Below are 15,724 nucleotides of genomic sequence, written 5' to 3'. Positions count from 1 at the left end.
GATAAAGAATGACAAAACTTCGTGCCAGGGAAAACTCGTCAACAGCCTCTACTTAAGTCATTCGACAAAGCTAAAAATACAGCAGTGACCACCCAAAGGTAAGGGGCTGAACAGGAAAATCATTGAATTTATAGCTCTTGATAATCAGCCTTTCAGCTTGGTGGGATATACGGGCTTCCACGGGCTATTGATGCATTTAAAACCCTGCTATGTTATACCTAGCAGGCACTTATAGTCTTACCTGAACTGCAAAACTTAGTTTCCAGTCATTTAGAGAAGCTCCTTGTTAAAGCTAAACATGATAGCTTCACCACAGATATGTGGACACCAAGTGTCCGTCCTGTTGGCATGTTGAGCCTCACTGCCTCATTGGATAGGAGGATTTCACTTTTAAAAAGTCTGTCCTACACTCACAAGAGTGCTCACTCAGCAGTGGCAGTTGCAGCCGCTTTTGATAACATGTTTCGGACATGGAAAATAGAGATAAAGAACGTGCATGTTGTGCTATGTGACAGTCTGCAAATCATGGCAAATGCAATGATGGACTTCTGTGTGCAAAGTCTTCCGTGCAATGCGCACACACTGCAGCTGGCTGTGCATGAAGGTGGTCTGTCTCTAGCATTGGAGATGTAGGTGTCACTATGTTGTTACAGAGCTGTTTACAGTGAAATGCCCATTAAACTTGGCTGCTTAGTTAGTTTGTGCTGTTTAAAGCAGAATCAGGAGAACTACTAGTTGAAGTTTTATGTATTTTGTTCATCTTAAGTCTCAAAATTTAAAAGCATATTAAAGCTTTGAACTATAGCTAGATTTTTTTTTGCATCTGTCTTATTGTTGTTATTTAAAGCACTTTGTCAGGAGTATCTCAGGAAGCCATCCTGCAAACTGGCTGAGTAATAAGGAGAATCATTCTAAATTTAGAAGCTATTTCTTTTTTGCACTGCTCGTTGTCAGCAGGTTATTTTGCTGCTGTTTATTGCCCTCAAAGATGCAGATGAATTTGGCTGTACTGTTAGAAATACATGTAGCATGTTATGCACATGTACTCCAAAGACAATACTGTAAGTTTTTCATTAGTGTATGGCTGTATTTGAAAAAAACAATGCATCCTTGATTTCTGATGAAAATCAAAAACGTTTTATCTGTTTCTAAAAAAAACATAGACTACCAATATTTTAAAAAATTGTAGTACAGAATGGAATTGGTGTTTTTTACGGTGGAAAAAAATGTAATTAAATATCGGTATCGGTATTGGTCAAAATGAGTTTTAAAATATTGACATATCGGATATTGGAAAAAATCCAATATCGTACATCCCTAAACTCTAGGAACAACTTTGACCTTTGGCTTTTGCTGACAGTTTACAGATGCTTATTGGTTTCTGAGTTCTAACACCAGACATCCTTGGGCATGGTACAGATAGCATTATGTGAGTGCACCATTGAACAATACTTAGTTACCTAGATAATGTGAACTATAACATGAACGAGTTATGAGTCTATGAATATTAAGTAAGTGATACCACAGAAGCAAATCATGTTCAAGAGGGACTGAAAAGACAGAAGCATCTCTAGAGAAACCCACTCTGCTTGGATATTATGAAACACACACATTTAATGGTGTCACTGTCTGTGTGACTCACCTGTTCTCTGGGTCTGGTGTGGTCATGGCTCGGGTTACATAACACATCTTAAGCGGTATGCACCTCCTGTCACCCTGCAGAGACAGAGAGGACTGGGTGGGAGAGCCTGGGAGGTCAGATGAAGACGAGGAGGATGTAGATGTGATGGGGGGGCTGCCGAGGCGTGGGGACTCTGGAGGAGGGGTTTCCCAGCCGATCTCGGACACAGGGGAGCCTTTTTTGACGTACGGCGTGGCCTCTCGCATGTACTTCACTAGACAAAGACAGAAGAAACAGACTTATAGTCTCATTTAAGATAAGGTAGAAAAGGCTCAACTGGCATACTGGAGTAGCACATTTTGGATTAAACATTAATATAAAAAAACATTTATTGAAACTTAATAGATATACTCTTTCAGTCTGAAGTTTTCAGTCTCTGTTCTACATACTCAGCTGATAAAAGATATGCCCTACCCCCCATTTCACAGTGTTATTAAAAACTGTGAACTGTTCACCTCTCTTTACAGCTAACACAATCTGATATCCTTGTTTTATTAAATGCTTAATGACACTTTGCCTTTCAAACGTATGCTTACATTTGAATTCATGGCTGTACTTAAAAATAAATCTCAATTAATACCTTTAAACTGCAACAAGGCCAAATGAATGTAACAACCAAAGCACTAACATCATTTAAAACTTATTAAATATCTAAGTAGAATCTATATGATATGTGATTAACATCTGCTCGTATGAAGCTCATATAAAGAGCAATTCAAAGGTAGTAGATCAGTTTTGGTTTCAAATTTTGTGAAATCTCTTGAAGGTGGTTTGTTTTACTGACAGGTCAGAGGAAGGATGTGGGGAAACCACAGATGCTTTGGTAGACAAAGGATATAGAGAGTGTATTTATGACGCAGCTGTGATATGTAGTGTGAAATGTTGCTGGGGAACACTTACACTTCACAGGACCTGTTTTCTTTTTTCATGGCTAAAAGTTCTGATGATTGATACTATTGACCATTTATGATGTGGACATCACATCTCCATCTCCTTTAGTTGTACAAAAGTGAGGCCAAAACACATTTTGAGTTATCAAACCCAAACCCTGTGAACAATTTTGGCCATACTTGAAGATCAAATGTAAAAAAAAAAAAAAAAAAAAGAATACAAAACGTGTGTTCTAAACGCTAGTCATCAGTCTACGCTGATCTGATGTTATCCTTTATTATTGATGCTTATCATAAGTTGTGCTGCATGACAGTGCAGAGGTTTGTGCTGTTGCCTCACAGCAAGAAGGTTTCTGCTTTGAATCCTGGTTGAACAGGGACCTTCCATGTTGTGTTTGCATGTTCTCCCCAAGCATGTGTGGGTTCCTATGCATGGCTTCCTCCCACAGTCCAAAGACACATTTGTTAGGTTAACTGGTGTCTCTAAATTGTCTGTAGGTGTGAGTGTTAGCATGGCTGCTTGTTTATGTCAACTCTATTATTAACTGAAAACCAGTCCAGGGTAGGGCTGAGTGATATTGGAAAAAAAAGGCATTGCTATCATTTTTCTTTCTGCAATATATTGTTTTGCTGTAAATCACAGTGGTGGAAGTATCATGATGTGGGGATGCTTCTCAGCAGCCAGCCCTGTAAGGCTTGTAAAGGTAAAGGGTACAATGAATGCAGCAAAATGGGGGAAATCCTGGTGCAGTATTTCAAAGAAGAATGGAGTACAATCGCAGTGTCCAGATATACAGACTCAGAGCTGTAATTGCAGCCAAAGGTGCATCTACTTAATATTCATTTAAAGGGGGTGGATATTTAGGCAGTCACTTATTTTACACTACATATGTTTATTTAATTTACATTAATTTGTAAAAAAAAAAAAAAAAAAAAAACGGTATTCACTATGGCATTAGAGAGGGGTTTTTCTTGTCAAAAAATTGAGCTATATTGAACGTGATTAATTTACAAAAATGAATAACAGGGTAAAACAACCAAGGGGGTCAACACTTCTAGGCATTGTGAATCTTTAGCTTTAGGGGTCACCAAATCCACACGGACTCAAATTTTGCACTTATGCTTTATATGATCAACTTTTGCTTTCCAATCAGGAGTGGGAAAATATGGATCTCTCTGCTTTCATTTTCAAGAAAAATGTATTAAAAGCTTGTCCAGAATTGACTAAAAGCTGCAGACACACCAGAGAACGTTTTGCCAATCTATTAAAATGTCAGTGTTCCTTCTGTAAACTGCACTAAATGATTCACTGCTTGTCTGCAGCCACAGGCACAAAGTATCAAGAGATTTACAGGCCTGAAAACACAGAACCTTGCCCCACATCCTCATATGTTCCTTGATAGGACAGTCCCAACTGATGCTGCAGAATACCTCAGATACTCCCGTTTCCAAACAGTAAAAATGAAAGCTCTACTTGTAAATGTCAAACTCAGGCTCACAGGAGGTTTGATTACTATTTTAAATTCCATGCGTTTTTAAGGATTGAGAAAGGGAGAAGAAAAGAGAAGACAAGGACACATTTCTCTGTTTTATATAAAATACTGACGTAGAAATAAAAAGGGTGCTAAGTGCACTCTCTTTGTCCTGATTGTTCTGAATCCTCTGTATGCACCGGCTGTTTAATTGGCATATCCCACAATATGAGTGGAGCATAACTGGCATATGGCGGTTTGCATTTATAATCCAGCATGTGAAGTATTCTTGGGAGAAGCGCTGCAGACCCTTATGAGACTCAGTAAAAAGCCTAACCGCCAACCTGTGGATGAGAGATGACAGGCCTACACATAACAATGAGGTGGAGACAAGGAGGATTTGTCAGTGTCCTCAAAGGACCCACAGAGACAATGTGATCAAGCCACACAGCAGAATAACCCACAGTCAGATCGTGTTAACAGACTGAAACATGGTTGATCCGTTTGTTAAAATGCATCATAACAAGGTTCAACAAAAGTGGAGTCAATTGGGTGAGAAGACTGAATATGCTGCAGTTGGATGATGACAACCTTGCCTGTTTTGTGTTTGGAGGAAGACGACATGAATTTATGTGACTAAGGAGGCACAAAGGCAGATTTACTGTGGGATTCAGATTTAAGCCTCTTCACACATGCACTGCACCCTTAAAAATGTCTCAACATTATACAGATGGACTGCGTGTGCAAACAGCATGACTTTACCAGGATTCTCATCCTAATGAAATGCTGACAAGAAGTTGCATTGACCTCATGTGAGAGCAGATGGTTATAGTGGGGAAAATTCCCTATGACTAACTGGGGCGCTGTTGGGGGAAGTTTCTCTGCTTCTCACTGTTTAATGCTTACCTCAGATGTCATTATAGTGCTTTCAACTGGCATGTTAGCATCATAAAAATGTGTTTAAGAAACCAAAAACAGTGATCATATAGGAACAATCCTCCTCTTTTTGCTCCACCAAGTTTTCTAACAGAGTATTTTGAGCTGTAACAAAGACAACCTCCCACTGTGAGTTTCAAAATTATCCAGAAATTGTCAAGATGAGTGCATGTGTGAGAAGGTTTTAGGAAAGATAAAGAATAGCAAAAAGCACAAAGTGATCTCTATTTTTGGTAAAACATCAGCTTAATATTAGACAGAGCTGTCACCCTGTTACCCACAAACCCTGCTGTGCTGCTTTCCATCTTTTAGTGTACTCTGCTGATCACACCAACTCTGGCCAATTCTTGTTTTTCTACTCATCTCAAATCGGAATGAGTGATGAAATCTGGTACCATACCAACACATCCGATACCTACAACACGGATTTAATGATTCTTTTTCCGTACCCTGAAACTCCAGATGAAAGGCACAAAAAAACGTTATGGAACCTGTGTGATTAATGTGCACTTATTTTATTTCTGCAAAGCATGAACGTCTTTCATCATTATGCTGTCCCAAGCAATGACTGGGCTCTAGCCACATTTTTCTACCAAGGACACAGTCCCACTGACTCATTTATTTTATTTTCTCCGACCCAATACCAGCATATGAATTGAGTTTGAGTCTCGTTCAGAAAAAAGATACCCCCTTTTCTTTTTCTCATCCTGTGTTTTACTGGCGTCTTTTAAATATATTTCTCTGAGTAATTTACAATACCAAGACTTTCATCCACCCACTGACTTAAACACACCTTTGTTCATAAAAATATAGAGTATCCGCTAGACATTTTTGTCTCAAGCCAAAATTACCAGCAGTCCAAAAGAATCCCAGCCATTCAGAACAGCTACCGAAATTACACTTTAAATAGTTATATGTGACTAACTAGAAAAGCACTCAGAGAGCGCAGACCTCCGCCATTAGCCCAATCTCCTTATAGTGAAAAATCCTTCCAAGCCATCCAAGTTGCTCTAGCCTGGCTAAAAACTCTGCAATACAATATAAAAATTGAGTCCCCCTCACCTGTCTCATTTCATTCCTCATAAACTGTTGATCTCAATTGTAACCTCCTCTAAAACAGTGAAATCCAACCCTTGTGGTTTCTTCAGAGTGTCCTGAAGACAGACAAAAGCATCCAGTGTGGATAGTTCAGTGCCATCCTCCCCATATCAACGGCTCCTACCTGCTGCTGAAATTAGTTTTGCTGCTGCTACTATAAGCTATATTAGCCAGAAATCTCTGGGCAGGTACTCCCAGCTACAGAAAGGTGAGATGGTGCTCTCACCACCAGATGAAACAACCCACGCCCTTCTGCATGAAATGATTATATGCTGCATACAGTTCCACTTCATCTGAGAATTGATCATAGGTAGATGTGCCCACTCATCAAAGTCCACTACAACTCTACTTGGCCCAGGTCCTTCCTTGTCCTGGCTGCTGCATCTGTGTTTGTACTGAGCAGCTATCTGCAGTTCCCTTTGTTTCAGCTTTCTTATTATTACCTGCATCAATGACAAACTCAAAAATGGACAAACTCAAAAAAGTTTCAAAGACAAGCTACTAAACAAAGTCAACAATTATCCACATGTGAATGATGCATTATTGTCGTCGTACAGAAACAAATGTCTGTCAAACAAACTAAACTGACAAATTCTGTTTCAAGCAAATTTTAAACCTGTACAAATACACTAAAAAAAAATTGCTGTTTTAGTTCCACCATTGACTATATGTAAACTAGTGACTATCAACACTGATTCTACACAGGGTCTTTATCACATACCCTATCACTACATCAAAACTATGTCAAAACAGACTAAGCAACCTTTTGTTTGTATGTTTTTCTTTTTATTCCTATATGAGCTGAATCAAGCTGCTTTAGGCTTCACTGTACTGCCTCTGGTTTGGACTTGGTTTCAGTAGAGTACCATGCACAACAGCAGATGATCAGAATCATAGTGCAGATGATGAGGTAGAGTTTCTGGGTTGGTTACCGACCTTCAATCAGTTTAGCCTTTGATGGAGTTTGTTGACTTTAAAGCCTGGATCCAGGCATGCAATACACATCAAGCAATGGACTCTCTACTGCAAACCTTCAGCCGACAGCTATCTCTGTCAATAAATCAGCAAAAACACTGACTTCATGGAAAAGTTTAAACAAGTTAGACTTCCACATAATCTCTTGCACACAATAACCCTATTGCAAAGTATCTATCGGGATATAATCAAGGCATAATACAGCAACTTTATCAGTTAGTTTCATTGTCTGGTGTTGATGGCAGAGCTTTGAGCTGGAGGAATCAGACACTAAATTAAAAATCAAAACCTTTAACTCTCCGTGACCCCCATTTACCTCATGGCATTGGCTATAAATCCAATGTAGTACTTTTCAAGGTTTGACTCTACAAACTAACAGAAAGGAAAGTATCTCTAAAAAATTAAACATCATATAATCACAATTTTTAGTCTTACTTGTAGTTGTCTGTAATGGAAAAACGAAAGATACCTGAGCTTCTTATCAAAAATGGAGGGAGGGCTATGGCTGCAGACTATACATTTCTGACAGCCTCTCTCACAGACCGCTCATCCAAGACACCATATAGTAACTCAAAAAGTAAGTGCTGTGATTTCTGGTACAATGTATTTCCAGTTACAGATTCCTGGCAGTTACAGTCATGAAATTGCCCAACTGTAAACATTACAGACCAAGTAACATTTCATAAATAAAACAGAGAAAGGGGTCAGGGGTCTAATCACTGGATTGAATTAGGTTTTGACCCTTTTAGTAGTTACATAAACCAAGCTTCAGAGAATGTTGCTAAGTTAGCTTTAGCAATGTGAGCTTTTGCAAAGGTAGCTAAAGCCGACATAGCTATGTAGATCACATTTGTTCTTAGTTTACTTTGCTGCTTTGTGAGCTTTGATTTAGCTATGTTAGATACATAGCTACATTAGCTTACCTAGCTTTAGCAAATGTAGCTAAAGCTAACCGAGCTATATAAAGTAGATACATAGCTTTATCTTAGTTTAAGCTTCATTAGTAGCCTAATGAGCTACATCACTGTCATCTATGTTGCATACTACATAACTTAATGTTATCAACTTAGCTTTAGTAATGTGATCTTTAGCAAACGTAGCTAAAGCTAACGTGGCAACGTTATCTACGTTGCCACGCTGCTTTGTTTAGTTTTGCGTTAACTGCATTAGCTCCATTAGCTAAGTTATCTACATAGCTTAAGCAGCTAAAAGAGCTCTGTGAGCTACACTTGCTGCCTTAGAATGTTGTCATGGAGGACAAGCTTTTTTCCTGTAAGCAAACTGTTTACTTTGCTTGATTAAACATTTGGTAATTAGTGTTTGCAGGTCATGTTTTTAACTTTTAACTCTTGGAAATTTTCAGCATTACCTTAACTCTTATCCTAACCCTGAACGCGTTCTAACTTCTGAAGTTTTAGCAAATGGACAGGCTGTGAGTGATGCCATCAGAGATGAGCAGTCTACTGCCAGACTGTTTTGGAAAATTGAAGTATATCTGTTTAAATTCATATCATTTTATATAGGATGGTTTCAGAGGATGTGACCATTGTTGTATTTGCAGGCCCAATTAAGACAAAGACATGGCAGCAATTTACTGTTGTGGCCAAGCAGCACATATTGCACATCAATTCTTTCAAGTGTTTGGTGTAACATTAATAGTCTACTCTGTAATGAATAAACTAAAATCAAATCAAATGCATCTATTCCACAGACATGATATTTAGTGGGTGATTTATTTTCTGTTAACATTTATTCTGACAGGCTGGAGAGAGGAAATGTAAACTCATTGACCAGCGTCACTAGGCCTAGAAATAGAGCTGAGTGTTTCCAGCAGAGGGGAAAATAAATGGGGTGGAGTCCATGTGATCATTATAGTGGAAGTGTGTAAATATGTGCATATTCCCATGGGTCATGGTTTTTTTCCCTGTTACACGGCCAACTCTGCACAATAACCTCAATAACACGATAAGAACTTGGAGAGGATTGGACTGCTTGAACATTCACAGGAATGCAGCTGGTTTGCTCTTATATAATTCAACCAAAAACTCCCAATGAGCCTCAGCCCTCCCACATCTGTCCAAATTTATTTTCCATTTTTCTGCCTTGTGCTTTTGACAAAGTGTGGAGCTCTCATACAGACCCTTCTAAATCTTTTCATTGCGGCTAATGCTCTTTACTTAATGTAGAAACAGTAACATTAGCCATGACGCAGATGTCTTAATGGCATCTTATCACCAAGGACCAGCTGTTCAACTCATGAGCACAAAAGCCATTCACTTCTATAGATGATATTCTAAATGGTTGTCAACATCACTTTCTCAAACATTTTCCTAAATTGAGGAAATTTATTTACAAAAGTGTGAGCTTGATGCATTGACAGTAATGCCAACAGTCCACAAATTTTAGTTGTTTAAACTACATTCATCAACAATGACTGCACACTTGTTCAGCCACATTCCTCAGCATGTGTGTTTGCACAGCATCGACCCTCTTTCACACACTCTCGCTGCTCTATAACATCAGCTGTAATTGCTATTTCTGTCCCACTGTCTTTTCCACTTAATGGTCCTTAGCAGCATTTAATGATCTCTGACGCTATTGGACTTCCTCCATATGTTTGAAAGGGATTTTTTTATATTCATTGAGAAAATGAACCAGAGGAAAATAGAAACCTCTTGAGTCTGTGGTAGAGGAAGTGAATGATGAGAAAAAAGAGCACTGACAGGGGCAGAGAGGTAGAAAAGGGGAAAAAAGACTCGGCTGATTGCAAAATGAAGCCTTTTACTTCTTGTAAGCCAAGTGCAGGTAGTTGGATACTTTAGCAGCACAAAAGGCCTTTTCAAAGTCCCCTTAAGGCATCTTTTTGTAAGCTTTGGACCAGTATCTCAAAGAGTTCAAATATCTCCTTCACTGAACATTGCACAGTTACTCAGGCGGAGGTCCTTTATATTGAAGGAATTCAATTTTACAAAGGTTGAATTACGCATTGACACTGACCTTCGAACATAATGTCAGACAGTTACTAACTCTATGCAGTTTCAGAACAATAGACAGGTATTAAAAAAGGTCATACATACTTAAAAGCTGAAACTGATCTGATGGATATCTTTGTTAAAATACTGCTGTTGATTCTTGAGTCATGACTGCCAAAGTGAGCTAACTTCAAAATCATAATTTACATGCACTTTAATTTAATCAATACCCCATGTTGTCACTGTGATTGGTTAGAGGGTTGCAGGACTGGTTAAAAAGCACTTGCTTACACATATATTCCCGATCTGTGTCAGTCAACTGTGAGAGACAGTCTGGCTGCAGACATTTCATCTCTGCTGGCCACTCTCACAGACTGTTTATCTGAAACGCTATTTATCTCAGAACGGAAATACATGCCAAAACTTTCAAAATAAAATTGGATTAAACATCCAGTTTGGGTTAGGGTAAGATTTAAGGTAACAATTAGGATGGCAAAAAGGAAAAAGGAAAAAAAACTTGACCTGTAAAACATAATTACATAATGCTTCATAGAGCCGAGTAAACAGTCTGCTTAAAAAAAAAGCTCGTCCTCCATGAAAACATTCTAACAGTCCAAACTTAGCTTACACAGATAACAGAGCTACATAGCTAACATAGCAAAAGCTCACAAAGCAGCTACATTAGCTATGTATCTACATTATCTCTAGAACTAATTTAGCTTTAGCTACATTTGCTAAAGCTCATGTTACTAAGCTAATTTAGCTACAGAAAACAGAGATATGTATTTCATTTATCTAAGTAGCATGATGACAAGAGCTTCTATCAAGGTTGTCACAAATCAAGACTGCTGCATCCCTGCAATCAAAACTTTAAATGTTCTGCTTTTTGTCTCTTCAGTATTTAGCTTTAATCAGTCCCCTAAATGTTCTCATACATACACATTGCGAGTTTTCAGAAGGATATTGGCAGCGTGGGGCTTCATGGTCCATCAAAAAGCCAAGTCTTTAAACTTGACTGCTGCAAGTTTACCTACATCAACAGCAGCTAGGAAATCATTGTCTATCATCATCTGATGATGATATATGGCTCTGGAAACAAATGTAAATTCCATTGTAACCAGAGGTTAATGTTAAACAACTTTGGGAAGGACTCTCTTTCTGTGTGGCGTTTACACTGAAGACAAAAAAATGCCATAATTTCTTGGTTAATAACTTTCCCAGTGTAGCACCTGTTAATCAGTTTCTCATGAGTCTGCCTTTAACAGGATATAATAAGTTATGCAGTGGCTTACTTCAGCAATATGAGTCAAAAAAAAAATCTTGTAGATAGGGGAACAGCTTTGCCAAAATGACAACACTGAGATGCAGATTTGTATAAAATAAAAATGTAAACATTTCTGTCTTCATGAGGATAAGGAAACAACTTTTAATGTAAGGTGTGTTTAATGTAAGGCAGATAAATCTTTTCTGTTAGGTCATGAGGAAATGTTAACACTGCTTGACTATAGCTTGACTATGGCAACACATCTCAATTTGTCATATAAGTTGAACGGTTTAATTTATATCTGTTTTTAGAGACAAATATATCCTGATTAGAATTCCACTGAGAGGAGCTGGTATGTCATTGGCGAGGATAAAGTTCTTCCTGTTTCTGCTGCTCACATCGACTGCTTCACCTGCACACACCAAACCTGCTGACACAAAAACGGATCAATACATTGTGGATTACAAATGTATTATAAATGGAAACCAAATTATTTATAATGTTGAAAAATCCAGACCCCATTAGACAGAGTCTACATTTCTTATTTAGGATGTGTATAGAGATTACAGAAGCACAGAAACGAGAGTCTTCAGGGAGTGTAAAGCAGCTTAACAGTCATTTTTGGTCAACTTGATATATAATGTTCATATTCCTTGTTTAGAGGATTAAAGTGGGTTATTTAGTCATGGTGGAGCATATATGTCTAATCATGTGGTAGGGGGATAGGCAACCAGAAAAAAAACTAAATATAAAATACAAAACCCAGTGGGTACACCTGGAGGAGTTTTTGTCAGTAAACAAAGCAAACAGCAGCAAACAGATGAGCTTTACCTCTCTGCTTCTGCTTGTTTAGGCTGAATAATCATTCACAGAGGAGGGAGCAATGAATGATTCAATCTATTATCTTCGCCACAACAATCACCTTTGCAACTGCTCAGTTGTTATGATCATCATCATCATCATCCGCTCTGACTCAGACTCCACAAACAGTGGCAGAGGAGATGATGGTTTCTCTAATGACATAAACAGACAGCTGGTAGACACATTGACTCTCTCTCTCTATTTTTCAAATCTTTCTCTCTCTCCATTGCTCACACACTGTCTAGACCACAGTGCTGATGACTAAACTTGATTACACACAGGCATACACCATCCACTGTAAAGTAGTCCTATCCTCACAGACATCACAGTGCTGACAGCAGCACATTCACACAGTCATGCAAGAGCCCATCCAGATGTCAGGTGATGACAGGTTCAGCTTGTTAAGGGATCGACAGGAGTGCTTACAGGACACTGACTCACTTCCTGTCTGCTCAAGTGTGGCAGATGTTCTCTATTGTTTTCAAACTTTTAGCCCTTAATTTCTTCTCTTTAATTTATAGGTTTTTTTTTACTTTAATGCTGACAAATTGAAATCCATTTTCTGCAGTGTGTCTGTACTGAAATGAACCTGGTGTATTTCTCTTAAGATTATAACGACTTCCCGTTTTAACCCAGACTGTTTTATCCCACCACAGCACGGGCTGTCTAATAATAGCCTGGCAACTGTATCTTTGAATTGCTCCGCATTAAATGTGCTTCTGCCAGTAATAAGGAGAAAAACTCAGCCTTTCAAAAGATGGAAGATTTTTATCTAGCCTTTCAAGAAGTAGCCACGCAATAAAAAGAGTAAGAAAGGAATTCAACTGAATTTTTTACTCTTAGTAAACTTCAGTAAACACTGCTGTATTAACTAACTTGAAAGGTACAACACCAAAGACTCCCAAAATGACCTACAGCACATTTTGAAGTAAAGCTGAACAATATTGGGGGGAAACCTGTCATAATGATACATTTTGTTCCTGCAGCCTATAGTGGGATACATGGAAGTAACAGGAAGTTATTCCAAATAAATGAAGAATGTGCAGGCTAGGCTAGACTGATATCAGCCTGGCTGATTATCAGGGCTGTTGGCAAAGTGTGTATGTACTAACCTATAGCTATTTGAATCTAATTTCTCTTAAGTCACAAACAAATAATTATTTTTTCTGATTAATATGCAGCAATAAACCTGAGGTGAGCTAATAGCTAGCTTGAGTGTCATCTAACTGTGTAACAATGGTGTGAAGGCATGTAAAATATTAATATGCAAGTGTGCAAGCATTGCATGTTTCCATGAAACAAAAAATTGCAATTGGTTCAGACTTTTGAGGTGTGCTTAATATGATGTTATATTGAGATAACAATAAAATTGTGATTGTGTTTGGCTGCCCGACCATGGACCACGTCATTTACCCCGCTTTCCACATTATTATGCAAATGACATTTTTCTCTTATTTTCCTAAACATTAATGCAACTGACAGTCAGAGTATTTTCAAGTCACCAGCCATTAGAGCATAATTCAAATGTTTTTGAACAAACTTTATAATGACAACCAATATTTTTTTTTAAAAATGGGAGGCAGTTCACATCAAAACTGCCGTTCTGGGAGGCTATTCTGGCATCCTGCAAAGAAATTCAAGTAGAAACTCTCCAAAAACTCACAAGTTCAATGGATGCAAGAATAGTGAAGGTGATATCAAAGAAGGGCTCCTATGTTAACATGTAAGTTTGCCTGTTAAGATGTTTTTGATTAAAATAGCTTTTGATTTCAGTAAATATGACCTCCTAATGCTGCAAATTCAATGAAAGTCCATTTTCAGTTCTTTACAACCTATAAAATCTTTTAAAACTCTGTTTTGCATTATAATGTGGAACAGTGCATTCTGAGGTTTCTATTTTTTTTTTTTAAATAATGGTTATCATTATGAAGTTTGTTCAAAAACATTTGAATTATGCTCTAATGGCTGATGACTTAAAAAATATTCTGTCATTTGCATTAATATTTAGGAAAATAAGAGAAAAATGTCATTTACATAATAATGTGGAAAGGGGTGTAAAATGAAGTAGGTCCTTCTTTTGCAGCTATTACAGCATGTACTCTTCTTAGAAGGCTTTCCACAAGATCGTGGGGTGTTTATGTAGGAATTTCTACTGATTTATTTTGTAGGACATTATGAGGTCAGACACTGATGTTGGATGAGAAGGTCTGACTCACAATCTCCATTCCAGTTCATCCCAAAGATGCTCAGGTCAGGGCTTTGTGCGGGCCAGTCAAGTTCTTCCACCTCAAACTCATCAAACCATGTCTTTACAGTTCTTGCTTTGTGCAGTCAAGTTGGAATAGAAAAGAACCTTCCTCAAACTGTTACCACAAAGTTAGAAGGAATAGCATTGTCCAAATCATCTTGGTATGCTGAAGCATTAAGATCACCCTTCACTGGAGATAAGGGGCCAAGCCCAAACCCTGAAAAACAGGCCCACACCATTTTCCCTCTTCCACCAAACTTCACAGTTTGCACACTGCAGTCAGGCAGGAAACGTTCTCTCGACATCCGCCACACCCGGACTTGTCCATCTGACTGCCAAACACAGAAGCATGATTTGCCACTCCACAGTACACGTTTCCACTGCTCCACAGTACAGTGAAAGTGTGCCTTACACCACTCCATCCAAAGCTTAGCACTGGACTTGGTGATGTGAGACTTGCTGATAGCTGCTGAGCCATGGAAACCTGTTCCATGAAGGTCCTGCCACACAGTTTTAGTGCCAGCAGAAGTTCAGAACTCTCCAGCTAAGAAGTCAGCAGAGCTTCATAGCTGAGTTGCTGTTGTATTTTCTAATGATACCACTTACAGTTGACTGTGGAATATCCAGCAGGGATTAAAATTCACAAATTGTTTTATTGCAAAAATGGCATCATCACAGTGCAGTCACTGAGCTCTTCAGAACAACCCATTTTGTATCACAAATGTTTGCAAATCGAGACTGCATGGCTAGGTGCTTGATTTTATGCACCTGTGGCAATGGGTCTTTATTGAAACAACTGAATTCACAGGTGTGGCCAAATACTTTTGTCCATATAGTGCATGATGTTTACTAAATTCAAGTTCATTAAAAATTCATAGGTCAAGTTGACTAAGTTAGTAATGATTTTAATAAGACACAGACACTGAGATAAATCTGTTTTCCTGTCCCCATTTTTTTTGTTTGCTTGTTTTTCAGAGAGAGGACCGTATTTGAACAATCTTGATATTCAGTGTTGCCATATTGAACTACATTTCCATGCATTGCATGGGCTCTTAATTGCATTGTATCAGACTAGATGACATGTTTAATTGTTCTGTTAAGCTAAAGAAAGTAGCAGTTATGGCAGTTAACGAGTTCTCCTGGATGTCAGTGAAGGTGCTAAATTGACAGCAGTTTCTGAGAGGCCTTAAGCCTGTCAGTCACTCCAGGTGGCTTTGACAGTGTTCCTTGCAAGGTGTCACACCTGTAAATGGGTGAGAGTGTGAGAGAGAATTAAATGTGTGCACCGAGCTATGAGTGTGTATTTAGTCATAAATGCAAGGAAAAT

General features: G+C 38.4%; 1 protein-coding gene across 1 annotated transcript in view; it reads right to left on the bottom strand.

Moving 5' to 3' along the window:
- Nucleotides 1-15,724, bottom strand: part of sntb1 (syntrophin, basic 1) — an 86,394-nt gene that overhangs the window by 60,182 nt on the left and 10,488 nt on the right. The window contains exon 2 of the mRNA XM_041793018.1: nucleotides 1,643-1,895. Within this exon, the coding sequence (XP_041648952.1) occupies nucleotides 1,643-1,895 (253 nt within the window). The remainder of the gene's footprint in view (nucleotides 1-1,642; nucleotides 1,896-15,724) is intronic.

This window comes from Cheilinus undulatus, linkage group 8 (genome assembly GCF_018320785.1).
Source record: "Cheilinus undulatus linkage group 8, ASM1832078v1, whole genome shotgun sequence".
NCBI classification, from domain to species: Eukaryota; Metazoa; Chordata; class Actinopteri; order Labriformes; family Labridae; genus Cheilinus; species Cheilinus undulatus.
This window is presented reverse-complemented; position numbering and strand designations above follow the sequence as displayed.